The sequence below is a fragment of the Octopus bimaculoides genome, chromosome 1 (assembly GCF_046866305.1).
Source record: "Octopus bimaculoides isolate indiv1 chromosome 1, ASM4686630v1, whole genome shotgun sequence".
NCBI classification, from domain to species: domain Eukaryota; kingdom Metazoa; phylum Mollusca; class Cephalopoda; order Octopoda; family Octopodidae; genus Octopus; species Octopus bimaculoides.
Window position 1 is genome coordinate 78,420,003 of NC_142928.1, and position 20,471 is coordinate 78,440,473.

General features: G+C 36.5%; 1 protein-coding gene across 1 annotated transcript; it reads left to right on the plus strand.

Moving 5' to 3' along the window:
- Nucleotides 1-7,904: 7,904 nt before the first annotated feature.
- LOC149137595 (zinc finger BED domain-containing protein 5-like) lies at nucleotides 7,905-8,255 on the plus strand. The gene has a single exon (XM_089337712.1). It carries the CDS (start codon nucleotides 7,905-7,907, stop codon nucleotides 8,253-8,255), a length of 351 nt encoding a protein of 116 aa, XP_089193838.1.
- Nucleotides 8,256-20,471: the final 12,216 nt, after the last annotated feature.

Below are 20,471 nucleotides of genomic sequence, written 5' to 3' on the forward strand. Positions count from 1 at the left end.
AATTGCTGTCGTCATCTTTTTCCAAACTTTGCTGATATAATATTTAATTGAAAATACCAAAAATAAATCAAACAAAATTAAATTTAGATTTACAACTGCAAATTTTCACATTTCCTTCAGGGAAATCACTGCTAGTACAAGCCAAATTATCAAGCCGCTACACCGAGTTAATAGTGAAGCTTACGTTGGTTGTTTGTGCTGCACTCACTAGACAGGTAACGACATTATGCTATAGGTAGATTTCTTTCCAAGGAATCCGAGTTCCGCCATCTCTTGATATAGAGCTTTCAGAAGCGAACGTTCGACAATTCACAACATTTTTCAATATGATCACATCATACTGGAAGGAAAGGATTTCGCAATATGTAAAAACTACAAACCCTACTTCATACATTATCGTATAAGTCCATTATCTAGACTTGTTGCATTTAAAAACTGGGATTCTAAAATTTCAATGAAATGACAACCAAGGTTCCTGTCATCTTACCTAATGTTATCATTGTTGTCTCACACGAGCAATGGAATTAGCTGTAGAGAAACAAACCTCAAGAACTTTGGATGCTATTAAACAAGACTGGACGTACAGCCAGTTCATACATACTATCCCGTTTAATACAATGCATCCAGCTAACTTCATCGACCAGAGATAATATATATAAAGATCCACCAGAGATTCAATACCTTAAATAGCTTACAGATTCTGATATTTTTGAAATAATTATGGCTAATTGTTTCCTGTCGAGTATATTTAACCAACGTAAGCGAATACTGGGCGAAAGATATATCCAGAACCAGTCACTGGAAAATTTTGTGGCAAACATTGAGCACTTGTCTAATTATATAATATGCAGTTGGATCTATATGGTCGCTTGTCTCAATCCAGAGGTTTAAAATATTTGTTAATGTATGTAGCTCATTAAACCGTATGGTTGAAACAATTCCTGCAAACAACTTTTCGCCCATTGTGTGTTTTTTTTAAACTTCTTATTTCCTCAGATGAGATGGTATATTGATATCACACGCAACAAAGACTTCCCTTAACAAATTCGTACGAGTTGTTATTATGATTGATGCTTGTAATTTATTTCACATTAAAATTTGATATATCCAACTGTCCAGCTGAACTTCTCTATGGAACAACGTTTAGCGCATTAGTACCAGGCAATCTAGATTCTCGAATTAATTATGTTCAGGAAAGCACAATTTAAGACTGCTTGGATAATCTCCCTTGTTTCCAACAGAGAAAACCCCCAATGACCCTTTTAGGATGATAAGAACTTTAAGATTTGTGTCTGTGCTTTGTGACCAACTGTCCAAAAAGACCTATAGAAACTTGTTAAACAAGCATGAGTATCATTTTTATTGTGACGGACCTTATGCAATACTGTTCATCATGAATTGGCCCGAAGCATGAATAGAATAATTTAACAAGCTTCATATGTAGCAGAATAGACCAGTTACTGCGCAAAGCAAATCATAAAATTTTAATCGAGAGAACAACTGAGTGAATGAAAGAGAGAAAAAATTGTTCGAATTAGAGGCTGTTACAAAATTTACGCATTCATGAAATTATGCGTTCCATTTAGCGTTTTACACGAAAGGAGTGCCGCGGGTTACCCTTGCTTGCTCTGTGCTGTTCACTTTCACCAAAATAACATTTACACGTTCGATCGCCAATGCAAATGTACAGTTATATACATAAATAAATTAAAACTAGTATTCGTTGATGTTTCAAAAACTAGTAATCTCCAAAGTAAACCATCTGTCTCAGTACACTAAGGTTACCAAAAGTCCGTAAAACAAATTGTTTTGGTACATTCGCCAACTAAAGTCGTTCTCTTGTTAAAGGCTACCAATCTAAACATAACGATTTTTTTTTACCGAAGACAATAGTTTTTTTTTTTTTTTCACGGTGACAACAGAAAGCAACACAATGAACTGAGCACATTTCCAATTTCAGAGAACCAGAAAAATACGCGATACGTTTAACTATTGTACAGCCATAATCTTTCTTACAAGTTATTTTTACTCACAGCTGCATCAAAGAAATTTCACACCTCCTTTATTTTCGCTATGTGGAGCGTTTCTGAACTATTCAACCAGAGTGTTTCAGACAATTCACTGTATGAAGAGACCCATTTCCTGCATGTATAGTTAGACCAGAGTACGTGTTGAGAAAGTCAAATTCAAATACACAACAAATTCATTAATCCTAAGCTCTTAAAAGAGAAACAATATCAAAACCTTTTAACGCCAAGCTTTTCTTATGCATTCCTAAACTCACTAAGCTCTGTTACTATGAAGCTTTTCAAATAAACTTTTCGAGCATTACATGAGATCCGACTTTTCTTTTGATTAGATTGAATGAAACCCTTCTTTAAATAAAATGGCAAAAACAAAAATATCTTGGAGTAGTATATTTGTCAGTATGAAATATCTCCATAAACCATTCACAGGGAACGCCTACGTACGTACTGCCTTGCATACATCCAGCATGTTGTAATATAAAGCAAACCAAAGCTTCAATTATCAATACAGTTCCATTCGACAGTCACGATGCAGAAAACCAGCACGTGAATGAAGCAGTTAGTCCGCCAGTCGCAAATAGGCAAACGGCCAAAAATCAGTCGAGCATTCACTCAGTAACAACGAAGTAGCCAACACTCAATGAAAATGCCAACATACTTAATGCAGTGAGCCAAGAAATTTTAATTAATTAAAATTATACGTAGTTGTGAGATAAAAAATCATTACTTTAACCATTACAGCTTGGTCATCAACAATATGGTCACAACTTCTGATACTTTTCGCTTTTATTAGTACTCATCGGTTAAGCATAGCTTAAATGATAGTACCAGATATTATAGTTCCAGATGCATAGCATTTTTATGAATAAACACTTAATGGTATGGTAACATACAAAAATGTTTGATGGAAAATACTCTGAGAAGGTTACTGCATATAAAACAAGTCCCAAAGTGGACGCTAAAACAATGAACATTTCCATACCATTGTCCTGTTCAATAAAAATTTTGACCTAATCCAATAACAACTTCAGTATTTACAGTCACCGAATCTATACGTCCGTAAACCGACAAAACTACTGTTCATACATCTTAGAGCTTAATACATACCTACATACATACATACATACATACATACATACATACATACATACATACATGGACCTGATATAATGATTTGGGATAAAGAAGAGAAACTGTGCACAGTTGTGGAAATTAGCCGCCTAGCAGATGTTACCATAAAACTGAAAATCAGTGAAAAAGATAACACCTATGCTGAACTGTTGAGAAATCTGCAGTTACTCCATCCAGATTACAAGTTCAGGTTTATACCTGTAATTATTGGGGCCCTGGGATATGTAACACACTGCCTAAATACCAATCTTGAGAAATTAAGCTTCGCAGAACCAGACAGGAGAAAGCTAATTCGAAGACTACAGATCAAATCCATCACTGGAACTATAAAAATCTGTAAATCTTTCCTGAAGTTTATCATTTAAACATATATGAGCATTTCTAGATATGCAAGTATATGCATGAGAATAAATACATAAATCATACAAATCTGCACACATACATACATACATACATACATACATACATACATACATACATACCCTGCTGTTGATGTTGAAATTCCAATGAAGGAGGCTTGGATCTAGATTAGAAACTGGTTCAAATAAACTGAATAATGACATACATACATACATACATACATACATACTTCCACAGAAACAGTGACGTTGACAGGCTCTACCTAAGAAGAAATGAAGATGGTAGAGGCCTGAGATCAGTGTAGACGGCCTTCCAGTGCCATATGGTATCACTCAGGCAGCACCTGCAAAACAACAGCAGCAAAAATAAATGTATAAATGCAGTACTGAAAAGTGAAGTACGAGCTGTACGAGTCGGCAGTGAGATCCTCAAGAAGCATTATCTTCTTGATGATCTCCTATACAGCCCCAAAACAGTTGGGTTCTCTTACCTCAGAGAAGACCTGGATGGAAAGCACTCAGCACACAAAAAGAAAAGACTATGTATGGGTATGTTATCCAGAAGCTTGAAGAAGACAGTAGAATTGACACGAAGCGCAGCCTCTCTTGGACACAAGCCAATTACTTCACATCACACTTTTAAGGCTATGCGTTTGCAATCCAGGAAGAGGAAATTGCCACAAAGTCCCTGACAGTGACGCTCTTGTAATCCCAAGGTGCTACTGCATGTGTAGGCTATGTTATGTTTCTGTGGAAGACATCACGCATGTGATTAGCAGCTATCCTAAAAAGTCGCACAGTACCACGGCCCTATGCAGCACGATATTGTTGCTAAAACAATTTACAATGCCATCCACAAAAAAGACTGTCCTAAAATAAACTTAGAAAATCCTTCTGCTATGGAATACATTCATAAACACTAACTCAAGCAATATTCCCATCAAAACTTCTGCCAAATGTAAATACAACAGCCTGGATATTGTTGTTTGGGACAGAGAGACAAAAGTATGTGCCCTCATAGAGGTCAGCTGCCCTTCAGATATAAATATCTCTTTAAAAATTAAAGAAAAAGATGATATCTATGGACAACTGCTTCGAAACCTCCAGCTTCTATATCCAGACTGTGAATTCATGTTCATACCATTAATAATTGGAGCACTATGTTTTATTAGTAAGTACTTAAAGGAGAATCTGAATTAACTGATATTTTCAAAAAGAGGAATCTACCGGCTGATTCGTACATTACAAATGCAATCTGTGAGTGGAACAGTAAAAATATGCAAGACTTTTCTCAAATTCCAAATGTGAATTTTATCTGCGTCAACTATATCCCAAAGATGGAGCCTTGTATCTTTGTTGGAAGCCGGCTCCCTCTTCAGTGGAAGATTTCTAATAATTAAAAAATAGAGGAGACATACATACATACATGCATACATACATACATACATACATACATACATACATATATACATACATATATACACACATAATGCTCGTCCGTCGTTGTCGACGATGACCAAAGACATCACATAGGAGAAGTTGGGTCACGGTGCGTCCGGCTGTGATAGATCAGGGCAATACATGCTCGGAATGTTCTGCCGTAGGTCGGGCACTGGTGGTCTGCTGGGACTGAAGGCAAGGACTTGTGCAGTTCATGTCGAAGAAGGGATGAAGATATAATACTGTTTTTAATTAATAACTGTGATTAATTAAAAACCTTATTGCATCTTCATTCCTTCTCCGACTAAAACCTATTGCCATATCCAGCTATTATTTTTTTTTATTATTATTATTATTATTATTATTATTATTATTATTATTATTATTATTATTATTTATCCATCTTATTCCCACCCCGTACAAAGGATTAGCCCACCAAATACTATTTTAAGTTTAGTCATTTACTTAACGTCCCAGAGATACACAACCAAAATGGTATAATTATAACCATATTCAACTTTTCCTTTTTTCTTTTCTAGACGCTTCTTTTTTTTTATTTATTTATTCTTCACTCTGATGAAGCTCCATGTTTTAGATCGGTTTTATTACCAAATATAATAAATATTTTTAGCATATCAATGGCAATACTATACAACATTGGAAGCAGAAACAGCTGTTAGATGGGATGCAGTTTATTTGTATTGAATTAATAAATAATAATTGATGTAATTCAATTGTTGTTCATCAATGTTTCTTCATTTTCTGTTATATATATATATATATATATATATATATATATATACTCTCTTTATCTCTCTTTTACTTGTTTCAGTCATTTAACTGCGGCCATGCTGGAGCACCACCTTTAGTCGAGCAAATCGATCGCAGGACATATTCTTTGTAAGCCTAGTACTTATTCTATCGGTATCTATTGCTGAACCGCTAGATTACGGGGACGTAGACAAGCTTCTTTCAGTTTCCGTCTACCAAATCCACTCACAAGGCTTTGGTCGGCCTGAGGCTATAGTAGAAGTGTATAAATTACTTTAGTCATTATATCGGATCTATAATTAATTTTAAGTAGAGATATCCCAAACCAAATAAATAAGAAAATACCATTTAGGATAACCCGGGCCATAATAGATTCTGGTGTCCCATACCAAGGTCAGCACTCTGCATGTGGACTCTGCCTTAAGAAAACCCTCCAAGTATTAATTCACGATTCACCACAATTATTTAATAGACAACATGAAGCATTTTTTCCTGCAAACATAAGTCTATCGTACCTTTAGGTTCTTTCAAAGGTCTAAACGCAATCGAAATCAACATACACGAAATCAGCACATGATATCTACAACACCTGCCTCTCTGCATTCACAGTCATAACAATATAAGTACGTATATCCTTCACTTATTAATGCCTATTCCCTCAGCATACGTATCTTTGAAGTACGCTGGCTACACAAGTCTTTTTAATTGTTAATTTTTAATGCTAGCTTTTAATTCTAATTACTTTAAATAAATTCCCTCTCTTAAAGCTAAGCATATATTTCTAGCACTTTAACTCTCTTTACTGACCACTGAACTAAAGTTAGATATTTTTTTCTGACTACGCTGAACCAAGAATTTATCTGACTATTTAATTACCCTTTGATAGCCATAAAATGTTGTCTGCCTTCCTCCTCCACTTTACCAAAACCTTGAACCCTGACCTCTCACTCTAAATCTGCTCTGACAAAGAATGATACCGGTCTTTTACCTCATATTTTGTTTTTGCTTGCGCTCTCATTCTTTTTATTTCCATTATTTATCCTCTTTGCCCTCTTTACATTTTTATCTTTATCTTTATTTCTATTATTCTCTCCTTCTTCTTTCTTCTCCTCTCTTCACTCACTCACATCTCCACCCCTTTCACTCTGATCTACCTATCTATTATGACACCTTGGTCTGACTGTCTCTCTCAAATTATGCACCCCTTCTGCTCACTTCATTTACACTGTCTACACCAGGGTTTCTCAACCTGGGCGATATCGCCCACCGTTGGGCGATGAACGAATTTTTAGGAAATGGTGGGCGATCTAAAATTTTGGTGAGCGATAAAGGATTTTTGTTAAGTATGTTTTCCCGAGTCTAAACTAAGGAAGTACTATCCAGCTGTATGATTGCTATTCATCTGTCCTCACCAGTGAAATAAACATCCCTATCTATCTGCTTAATGAAACAAACAACTCTATCTATCCACTACCTAGCTACCTCATCCAAGTGAGACAAACAGCCCTTCAGTCACCAAAATAAAACGCCTACACAGCGGATAAACATCAAACGATTATTTTGGCATAAATAGAGTGGCTTCAAACGATTTCGCCAGTTGACCTTTGGCAGACCCAACTTGCATATCGTCGTTTCTCTCCTCTGCCGCTCACACACTCCTTGTACTTCTGTATTGCCGCTTCATGTATGGAAGAAATCACCGAACGAACTAAATCTCTTGTCCGCTCGTCCTTTCATTTCTGCCTTCGTCCTTTCATCATTATCGTATGCGATAACAGTCCTTTTTAGGGCTATTCTCAGATCAGATCAGAAGTAGTGACCAGACCCATAAACCACGTCACTACACTTGCATTGGACGCACACATATGAGTTTCTGCCTTTGACGATTCCGCTTCAATGAATTCTTTTTTCGAATTTCAACTTTCCTGATACCTCCAGTAAAGAAAACTTGTCGCCAGTACAGCATTAATTATTTATCATATGGATTATTGCTCCTCCTCAGATCTGTCAATTACCCATGTGTCTTCTATGCCAGCAAACTTTGAGCAATGAAGCTATGAAACCTTCATGCTTGAAATATCATTTTCATTCCAAGAATTCCGACAGAAAAGACAAACCATTATCATATTTTTTGCAACTTAAGGCCTCTTTCGAAAAGCAGAAAACACTAAACACGATGTTTACGGAAGGAACTGTACGGGAAAATGATGGTATGGTTGTGTCGTACAATATTGTATTACTGGTCGCAAAGATCGGGATGTCCCTCACTATAGGAGAAACATTGCTTCGACCTGTCATTGAAGAAGTTCTGTCGACTGTAATGCACAAGAAGCCCGACACAGTTATCAAGAAAATTCCACTTAGTAACAATACAATTTCTCGACGTATAGATGAAATGGCCACCGATGTCAAACATCAGCTCATTCAAATTCTCCAGTGTTCCGAATTTTCTATACAAGTGGATGAGTCAACGATTATAGATAACCAGTGTTTTATGATGGTTTATGTTCGAAATTTCAATGAATAACTTCAACCTTATGAAGAAATGCTGTTCACAGAGAACTTGCTGCTTGATTGAAAAGGTACATCTATTTTCAATATGCTTAAGCGTTTGCTTTCTGAACTTCATATCCCACTGACCAATATTATTGCCTGTGCGTCTGATGGTGTCCCTTCCATGGTTGGAAGATACAGAGGTTTTTCATCTCTCCTAAAACGTGAAATTTCTCAACAGATTTAAACAGTTCATTGTGTGATACACCGACAACATTTAGTGGCAAAAAATATCAATGGCTGGTTGAATGATGTACTGCAGTTGGTTAACAAAACTGTGAATAAGCTGAAATCAAATTCCTTGTCTGATCGAATTTTCCGTCAATTGTGTCTGGATAATGATGATGACTTTGTAAGGCTTCTGTACCATACCGAAGTACGATGGCTGTCGAGGAACAACTGTGTTGTTCGCTTTGTTGAACTATTTCATGTGATTATATCTTTCTTTGAAAGTACTCTTCTGTCAGCTTCATTGATTGCTGCAAAGCGCGATATTTTTTGTCTGGGCGATATATTCACTAAATTTAATGATTTGATAAAATTGTTGCAAGGAAAACAAAAAAACTCTTGTTGACTGTAAATCATTTATCACTGCCTTCATTTCGAAATTGGTCCTGTATAAAATAAAACATTTCCAAACGTCAATTGCATCAATTTCTACAACTGGATTCTTTGAAAGATGAATTGGTTGATGAGAATATCGTTACCTATCGTGACTATCTACAACCATTACATGATGACATGATGGAGCAGTTTCAAGATTTTATTTGATTGAATATCCCAAATTGGTACAGCAAACCTTTTGAAGTCCAAGCAGTCTATTGCGAAGACGACGTTCAGGAGGAGCTTACTGAATTGCAAAATGATAATGAGGCTACAATGAGATATCGGTTTCATGGCAAAGAAGGCTTGTGGTATCCTCAAAGTATACTGAATTCTTACCCCAACCTATGGAAGCATTTGAAATTAATCTTGTTTATCTTCCCAACGTCGTACTTGGTCGAATTTGGTTTCAGTCACGTTGGTACTTTACTTTCTAAAAGCAGAAGTGGACTGGATATAGCCAAACGAGGAGACTTAAGAATATAATTGACAAATTTGCAACCAAATGTGTTTTCACTAGCTGCGTTGCATCAGCCTCAAGGATGACACTAAAAGCTAAACATGGTTTGTTTGTTGAACATTTGATACATGTATCATTTTTCAATTTTATTTCATTGAGAAACATTTAGCAATCAAAAACTTCATTCTTCTGAATAACGTTTCAACTCCGAATGCCCATTTTGCAATATTTCATCTCAATGAATATTTCATTTTTTAAGCAACCGTTCTTAATATGCTTTATTTTTGCGTCCTAAAAATTACTGCACAGGTGGGATATGAGAACTTTTGTGTATGGAAAAGTGGGCGATAACGACAAAAAGGTTGGGAACCCCTGGTCTACACGAAGGCTAACTGCTAGATTTATTCCTTCGATCTGAATGCATCACTCAAACTACCGTTTGGATTTACCTGGGGTTATACTTAAGGAGGTATATCTTCACAAACCTCCATACCTTCCAGAACAAGGTGAACTGAGAACTTTATTCTTCTATCTTTATTCTCATATCTACTGAAATTCCGTCTGGAACTTTCCTGCATACACTCCTTGTCTCTGATAACAGAATACACAGTGTGTAGGGGTGTTGACCCATTACCTGAGGTATCTCAGAAACACCTACAGATATTACTTACTTCTACTTTTTTAATTCACCTTTACTCTGTAATTAAATATTTTAAATAACCTGAGATGCTCATCCAGCCTTGGTTTTGTTTTCCTTTTCCTCTAATAAATACCCGCTGACTCAGAAACCTACAACGGATCCTTAGCTCCAGCCTCAGCTGTGAACTGGGAAACTAGCGGATGACCAATTATAGCACTTACGCAACGTACCTATTGGTTTTGTTCATCGGTGAACTAAACCCATCATATTTTAGACAGACAGACAGATAGATAGATAGATAGATAGATAGATAGATAGATAGATAGATAGATAGATACATACATACATACATACATACATACATACATACATTATGGTCCTGAAAGGTTAGAAAATCAGAGTATTTCCTATGCAGCACTGAATTCGAGTTTGAGGCTATCTACACTCTTCAATTGGAGTCTCAACGAAAATCAATATGCCGCTGGTGCAGAAATGCCAGGTATTACCCCAACAAGTCTAATGTTTGACTCTAGCGAAAAGCCAAATATGCAAATAAGAGGATAAAGAAAGAGGTTAGCACATATTTAATGACCAGTTATAATCCTTTCAGTACCACTCTGCTTTTAACGCCCTAACACGCACGCAAGACTTCAATGTGAAAAGTCACTTGACTCCGCCAATTCCTTCTCTTACTCAACAAAGAAAGATACTTTCTCGCACTTCAAGTCTCATAACTGCATTTACTTTCTGAATATTGTATTTGAAGGGTATTAATATCAATAAGCCAAATGCCTTTGCGCATCTTGCATCACATATTTTCATTCATTTATTAAATATAGTTTTTGAAGAGTATTAATGTAAACAAAAAAAAAACAAAGGAAGTAAACACAGTTGAATCTCTACCTTTTACGCAAAGGAAATGAACATAGCTTTTTATATTTTTCGATATTTCCATTGGCTTTTATACAATTTACTCCCAATCTCTTTCTATGCGGACAGTTGCAAAAGAAAAATAACGGCCCATTATTTTTCTTCTTTATTCATCCTTTTGATTAAAAACACATGTTTTTGATCAAAGGGTAACTGTTTTTCCTTTACACCGGCTAAGTGTTTAATAGTTAACTCAGTAGCTTCTGCTGCTATACTGAAACGTTTGGTTTACACTCACCGCAATATTATTAAGTTGTCATGTATGTTTTTCACGATCAGATTCTCTCGGTGTCATAAATTCTTATACTACTTGGATTTGTCATAAACCAATATCATACATTTTGACAAGTATGTAAGCGCTTTTTTATTTTGAGAATGCTACGTGTTGCTTCTTCATTTTCAATCGTCCATACATTTAATGGTTTACTGCAAATTCTCATTTGTTAAAAATCTATTCTATAGATGTAAAATCATTACACTGCTAACACAGCAGTAATGTATGTCACCACATTTAATTGATATTAACAATGTGTATTTATTTACTAACACGCTAACAAGATAACAGAAAAGTAGAAGGCTGTCAAACGACATAAATAAATTGAATTTTAATGTGAAATAGAATTTATTAAGAAAATGAGGCTTTTATCACACTCCTAGAGTCAAAGGAGCACTCCGTCGGTTACGACGACAAGGGTCCCAGCTGATACGATCACCGGAACAGCTTGCTCGTGAAATTAACGTGCAAGTGACTGAACACTCTACAGACACGTGTACCCTTAATGTAGTTCTCAGGGAGATCCAGCGTGACACAGAGTGTGACAAGGCTGGCCCTTTGAAATACAGGTAATACTCATTTTTGCCAGCTTAGTGGACTGAAGCAATGTGAAATAAAGTGTCTTGCTCAAGGACACAACGCGTCGCCGGGAATTGAACTCATGACCTTACGATTGTGAGCCGAATGCCCCAAGCACTTAGCCACGCGCCTTCACTATACTCCTAGAGTAGTATACATGGTAAACGTGAGAGAATGAATCAGAATTGAAATGAGAGTCCATTGTAGTTAAACGTTGTTAAATTTATGTCGCTTTAAGAAAGACGAAAAATAGGGAGAATAAATATGTTAATAAATAACGATGGGAAGCAAGGAAATCTTCATGGCAATGGTTGTGCTACTGTGAATATTATTATCAAAGAACTTCTGGAATAAAATACATGCAAGTCTTTTTAAATGTTTTGTAAATTTATTATATTTTGTTAATACAATATCATCGTTTTTTAAATAAAAATTTTGTAACTATCATTAAGACAATTCAAATGGACCAGTAAACCTGTTAGATGTAGGCAAAGCTTTCGTTTTCGACCCGCCACTTTCAAATGGTGGCATGCACTATTTCATTTATGAATTATCTGTCCATAATATTTTGCTATCAAATATAAAGCGAGAAGTATTTAGATAAGAAATTTATCAATGGTTTCACCCGTCGATCAGAACAGGTGAAACATTCTCTATAATCAATAAAACTGCTTCCATTTTTGCAAACACGTGAGTGTGTGTGTGCGCGCGCACAAGACGCATTGGTAGACAGTTTAGAAGATGGGATAAAATACTTTGCTGTATTCTTTATTCTGGGTCTATGTGCTCTGAGTTCATTTCCTGCTGACGTTGAATTTGCCTTTTCTCATAAAATACCTCTCTCTCTCTCTCTCTCTCTCTCTCTCTCTCTCTCTCTCTCTCTCTCTCTCTCTCTCTCTCTCTCACTCTCTCTCTCTTCCACGCTTCGTGTCCTCATGAACTAGAAACCAATGAAAGTAGTGTTATTTCATTGTCGCAGATGTAAATGAGATCTTGGTGTCTGCAACAGAAGTCTGTAGTTTGTTTGAACTTACAAAAACTTCTCGTTTCCACTTCCATTGGCCTTCGATTTTAGCAAGAGGTGCTGCGCCGGACAATCTAATGCAACTTGTCGCTGATGATTTCAGAGATCAGTGTCAATGTGAGCCAATATTACTAAAGATATATTAGGAATTCTGTGGGGTGACCAGGGTTATCGACGTGCTCAGAGGCGACGTCTCCCTATGATGCTTGCCTGATACCTCTTGCTCGTTGAAGCTTACCTACAAGTGATTGGGTTTTCTAACGCAGTACCCTAAAAGCCAGTTTCTTCGCATTTTACCAACAAAACATTAAGTAATTTCTTTGTGAATTTAAAACTCATCGACTCCGATCAGCCTGGTTTAATCAGCCTACCGACGCCATCTTCCAGGAGGTGATCGACTGCCACCTATAGACAATTCGTGAAGCTACAAGTAAAAGTGGATACCAAGAGGGAACCATTGACAAAAAGCTGTTCCTAAAATGACTTGACTGTACTCCTACGTAAGTGTAACACGTTTATGTAGCTTATAAATTAGCTGTAACAGTAGCAGATGTATCAGCGACAATGAAATCTACTAAACAATGGGAAACGATACGAATCAGCTTGTTCCAAGTTGGAAGGAATTTCAACCATGTTTCGTGGTCTGCTACCACAACAGCTCCTTTATAGGATCCAGTTAGCTGAAGACATCATCAGGAGGAACCACGTCCGGTTTCGGCCCCTACTCCTCTACCGTTTTGACGTGGCGGGGCCACCCCCTTTCGGAGGTGTCTTCAGCTCTGGTGTTGGGTGCATGTCTTCTTTCACCGTTTGTGACTGTTCTAATTCAACTGTGGAATGTCCCTCGCTATGGTTATTTTCCAGGAGGTTCTGGAAAAAATATAAGCTCTTGATTTACCTAGCATTACTCTGGAATACATTGTCTTAGTTTAACTATTAACGACTTTTATATATAAAAAAAATTACCACTTTAACTTACTTCGCAGTATTGCAATAATTTTACTGTTTTTATCAATTATCGGTTCTGTTAAACTTGTGCAACTTTGTACAGAACTGTCCAACGAAATCAATATATAGTTATAATATAAAAAAAAAAATACTTACTAAAATTACATCTAGGTCTAAAGCAATTCAGCCTTAGATAAAACCATGGATCCGCTTCTGTGATTTTTTTTTCTCAAAACTACTGCCAGTGTTAATTGAAATCCATTACTTCTTTGTTACAGTGTTGCTAACATTACTTCTATATACAGGTGTTAGACTTAAATATATCTCATCATTTATCTTTTACGTGTTTCAGTCTTTGGACTGCATCAAAGCTGGGGCACTGCCTTGAAGGGATAAGTCGAACAAATCGACCCCAGGAATTACTCTTAAGCCTAGTTCTTATTCTGTCGGTCTCTTTTTGCCAAACTGAGTTACGGGTACGTAAATAAACCAAGTTGTTAAGCGGTGGTGGGTACAAATACAAAAACATGCGCACATAAATATATGCATATATCTATGTGCACATAGATATATGCATATATATATATATATATATATATATATATATATATATATATATATATATATATATATATATATATATATATACAAGAAAGAGTGAAAAAACTTCAGAAGGCTTGTGTTATATGGTTAAAGCATATATTTAAATCGTTATGTTAGAAAAATGTTAGAAAATTTTGAGTATAGTAACATTGTTTTTGGCGAAATAACCGGTTTCGTATTTTCTTTTAAAATTTCTCAAATTTCTATACCTTTATCCTGTCAAGTCTTCGCTATGTTGTGAAATATGGAGTTCCAGACAGAGGAAGGTAATCAGGAATTTTTTCTGGTATAAGGGAGATAATCAAAAATGTTGGGAATGACTAGGTTTGATTAATTTAACATGATTAGGTTTAGAAGGAATAGAATGTTACAAGTGGTTAGGTTTTGCTTTATAGTTTTTTCAATGAGGAAAAATAGAGAACATTTGGAATATAAACCTCCATAAAAGGAAACTCGCTTTCTGGAATATGATAAAAAAAATTCCAACAAAGCAGATATCTACGAGGGATGGATGAACTCAACACCAATTATTCTTCCACGCAAATTCCAGATCAAAATAATACCAAATGAACCTGACGGGCAGAGGACTATTAGGGAAAGGTTAGCACTATTTCATCTAAAATCAGACATCAAACTACTATGACTTAGGGCCTCCACTAATGAAGAAAAATATAAAAACATCGACGGGGAGATGCACAGGGAAATAAACAAGCAAACCGAGGGACAACCCTCGAAAACACAGTAAATCTTTGGAAAGAAGTCTGTGGAAAGGAAGAAAGAAATTCTCTCTTACGCTGGGAAAAAAGCAATGATTTCTTCCAAAGACATGAATCAACTTTTAAAAAAGAATTCAGTGCAGATAATCCTTTTCTAAAGAAAAAACTATAATTAACAAACAAAAACTAAACAACGCACAAACCACCCCCAGTTTCAACCACTTAATCAACAACAACCCTCCTCATTATCCTCCATATACCATAAATAGAAATCACCTACAACCACCATTTTTGGACCATGCAAAACTAAATAGGGAACAAGCTGACAGACCACGCATTTATGAAATAGATTACATCAAATCTAAAGCTTACCCATATACCAAGAACAGAACACACCAACAACGTCCCAATACCAGGAATAACCACCCCCATAACAACACAAAACAACACTAGGATAAGAAGCACACCACATACCAGTCACTACTACCCTATGACCCAAAATTACTGGTCCCCAACGAACACAAGAACAACACAAAATAACACTAGGTCAACAAACATCCCGCACACAAGAAATTCGAAACAAAAGTATATCACATACAGAAACGTTACACACATCACTAACCAAAACACCCGTAGACACCCACACACACATAACAATCTGAGGCAACAATACCACCATTCCCCCGGGACCAATCCCATACAACCTCACAGACAGCTCATGCAAACAACATTGCAGCCAACATTTTTTAGCCCCAGACCAGAGACACCAGGGCACAGGTTGGAACCTGGTGATCAGGAGAAACCGAAGATAATTAACATCTCAACTAAACCTCTCTCAAACATAAAAATAGACATCCTCTTAAAAGGGCTAAAATTCACTCCAACTTTACGCAGAGCCAACCAAAATGAAGTGAAGGACAGTATAATAGAATTCTGTAGAAAATTAAGACTCACAGAAGCATTAACCAATCACAACACTGAAGATGACTCACTAGTCAAAAACAACAGTGAACACATCCCCCACAAAGGAAGAAATAAAAATCTTGATGAATTCTGCAACCACATTGAGAACTTTCCCAACCACACCATGCATAAACAGACAATTAACTCAAACTTTAACAGTACACAATGGAAGGAACTAACAGAACTTCAAAATAATGAAGATATAACGTTTCAGGAAGCAGATAAAGGAAGTACAGTTGTAATAATGGACACATTATACTATAGAAATCTAGTAATCTCCATGCTTGATGACAGTCAACATTATGAAAATGTCACAAACTACACTACGCAAAAAAAAAAATCAAAACTTTGTCCTCAGTAATTAAAACCCATGGAAATGAACTGACAACAAAATAGATTGATTTTCTAACAAACTTTAAAGGCAAACCTAGCCTTTTCTATGGTCTACCAAAAATACACAAAAGCCAGATTATAAATGAAACCATTAAAAAAATCACCAAAGACGTACATACATACACTAAACCCGGGGGACTTAAAACTACGACCCATTATAGCGGGCCCAGCCTGTAAAACACACAGACTACGTCTATTTATGGACATCCTCCTGAAACCCTTCCTTAAACACATCAATAGCCATATCTGAGATGACTTGGATATGTTAAATCACCTCCCTCCAAAAAAGCCATGGAAGAAACAGTCATGGTTTCATTTGATGTAATTAATTTATATACCAGTATACCTCATAATTATGGACTAGAGGCAATTCAGCTCTGGCTGGACCAATTTCCGGAAGAAATACGAAAAAGGATCAGTAAAGAATTCATAACTAAATCGGTTGAATTCATCCTACGAAACAACCACTTCATGTTTGACAATACGTTTTACCGACATATATCAGGAATAGCTATGGGCACTAGGGCAGCCCTAGTCATTGCGAACCTAACAATGGGCTACCTGGAAGTAATAATATACCAGGAATCTTTATCTACCAGGAAAGCAGAAATTCCTGGAAAGCATTGGTCGATTAGATCGACCCAAGTGCTCAACTGGTACTTAATTTATTGACCCCGGAGGGGTGAAAGGCAAAGTTGACCTCTGCGGAATTTGAACTCAGAACGAAAAGACAGACGAAATACCGCTAAGCATTTCGCCCGGCATGCTAACGTTTCTTCCAGTTGGCTAACGACACAATCTGTGTCCGATAAATTGCAAGGGGAGCGAACCTCCTACCACCTAGTGATTTGATAAGACCAGTAGACCTTGGTTTCGGGGTATTAGCCCTTCTTCAGTACTAGACACCTTTTGCTAGAGATAGCAGTCATTTGCCACGACTCGCAATACAGGTGTCCAGTACTGAGGAAGGGCAAATACCTTGAAACCAGGCTGGTTTACTGATCCTATCAAATCACTAAACGGTAGGGGTTCGCTCCCCTGCTCGCAATCTATCGGATACAGATTGTGTTGTTAACCAGTTGGCGGAGGTGTTTTCCTGGGGTTAATAAATAGTAGTAACGCTGTTTCATGCAGAACAGTCATGTTGAAGTGGCAACAAACATTACTTTTCAGTAGAGTAACTACATGCAGCTCTTATAGAAATTTTAGAACTAGCTACTTTGCTTGTTGAAATATATATATATTTTTTTAAATAATTAAATGAAATACAATTACCTGTATAATAATATAATGATACAAGGTGGCGATCTGGCAGAATCGTTAGCGTGCTGGTCGAAATGCTTAGTGGTATTTCGTCTATCCTTAGGTTCTGAGTTCAAATTCCACCGGGCTCCGCCCTGCCTTTTATCCTCTATTTGAGAGGGGGTCGATAAATTAAGTACCATTGAAGCATTGGGGGTCGATGTAATCGACTAAACCCCCTCCCCAAAATGTCATGCCTTGTGCCTATAGTAGAACGGATTAATGCTGTTCTGTGCAAGGTACCATTAATTAATGCAGCCGCCACGCGAATTTGACGCTCCTGTTCGTAAATTACGACAGGTTATAAAAGGTTCGAAATCATGAATCTCCGTAAGGTCGGTGTTATACCTATGCCGATAAAAAATCTTTGAAGTTGTTATCTGTTGACGGCCTGAACTGCTACGTTAAAGATACATGATCCACACCCAGTTTAAACTATCTGCTACGTCCCGTATCTGTAATAACTTTGGTGAATGCAAAGAGACGAAATACTTCTTATTGTGTTTCTCTTAATATCTTTAAATTAATTACTTTTCTAAGTCACTGAAAACAGTTTCCCTTCATTCACGATATTTCATAACAATACACTTACATTGATTAAGGCGGTGAGCTGGCAGAATCGTTAGCACGCCTGACAAAATGCTTAGCGGCATTTCGTCTGTCTTTACGTTCTGAGTTCAAGTTCCACCGAGGTCGACTTTGCCTTTTATTTTTCGGGGTCGATAAGGTACCAGTTGAGCACAGAGGTCGATGTAATCTTCCACGAAATTGCAAGCCTGCTACTAAAATTTGAAACCATTATACTTACACTGATTAAGGTGATGAGCTGGCAGAATCGTTAGCACGTCATGCAAGATGTTTAATAGCATTTCTTCCGTCTTTATGTCCTCAGTTCGAATTCCGCCGGAGTCAACTTTGCCTTTTATCCTTCGTGGTTGATAAAATGAGTACCAATTGAACACTGAGCTCGATGTAATCGACTGGTCCCCCGCCACACACATACACACACCAAAATTGCTGGCCTTGTGCCAAAATGTGAAACCAATATACTTACAATGTATATTAAATTCCAAGCAAGCAAATTCGACAGCTCTCTTTTTATGGTGCTAGCAGCTATCTCGAGATCTCATGAATGTTATACAAAATTTCACCCTTATCTTTTATAAAATACATGGTTTTGCCTTTAAGTCAAGAACGCACGTATTCAGAAATCGAAGCCACTACAGCCAGACTTGTTAATAACCCACTCGCTCCGTTAGACAAGTTATCTGCCAACTAATAAGTGAAAATCATCTTTCCCTTCTATTTGTTTGTGACAAATATTTTTGTTTCTTTGAGTCTATTATGCAGTTTCATATACACACCAATTTAAAATAGTTATTAACAACGAGGGTTTTTTGTTGTATATTTATATATTTATTTATTATTTATTTCTTTATTCTCGTGCTTAAGAAGATGCTCTGTCTAGCTTCCGTTCGCGAGCAGAAACATTTGTTTTTAATTTTTCATATTCATTCGCCAACCCACATACACGCGTATAAATTACGCTGCAAGTACAGACCTGCACATGCACCACACACACCATACGCTTACTCGCACGCATACACAACACACAAAACATACAACACATACACATATTGATATTTTTACGTTGAGAAACACAACATTGATAAATAGGTTGTAATAAAAATGTATATTAATGTTTTTCGAGACGTCGGGAAATTAAATGACTCAAGGATAAAAGAAATATAATATCTACGGTGTTTGCATTTCTTTACCTTTGAAGTTGAACAAAATGAATTCGTCACTTAGAATCGCTATACTCTGTCACTTTTCCCAGGAAAAGCATGAATTCCACTACACCCAAGTTCGTTTTCTCTCATAAATCAGAAGCATGTGACAGAAGTAAAGAAATTATTTTCATTATAATAATGGTTTCATTATTATTAAACATAAATGTTAAAAGTTTTGTATTTTTTCTCTTACTTTTAGGAATTCAGAAGTTTAAACTTATTTTTCCAAACGAAGGATAAAATAAGCTGTTGTTTTTATTGCAGTTGTTGTTTAGCTCCATCTCCGATCCGATCTGGCTGACTTATTATATTAAAGGTATTATCTTTTCGACTTTTATTTTATCTGAAAATACTACATTGTTCAATATTCTTCCTTCTTTTAATATGGTGTGACTGTGTAATGAGGGAGATTTAGCTGCAATGTCTAGCCTGTTTGACGATCTGCAGAGACTTTTGTTGTTTAGTCCCAAATCAATCTTCATCTTGTAGACGTATAATCAAAAGTATTCCTGCCATGACCGCTACGTCTTTTATATTTTCCAATGTGTATTTTTCTCTTTTAAGTCAAATAGAGTTTGATTTGAGGCTGATTCGGTTAGAATTTCTTGCAGGTTAAGCGATCAGGTAAAGGATTAAAATCGTACTGCAAACTTCACACATCGAAAGCTAAACCCTTGCTTTACGGAACTTCTCAACATTAGCTTTAGTCCGGTTGAGGGCAAGCAGCGGCCTGCGGAGTTTTTGAATGGCACGCCTAACAAAAATTTACCTTGAAATTTTTAGTAGTGCGGCCCGCCAGATGATCAGTTATATTGACATGCGGCCTGTTTATCGAAAAATGTTGCCTAAATCTGGTTTGACAATTTTCATATCATCTAAACGGTGATATGAAGAATATATAAGCTTCAAGCGTACCGAGTTTACAGTTAGGTTTCTATACTCACAGATGATAATTTTCTTCG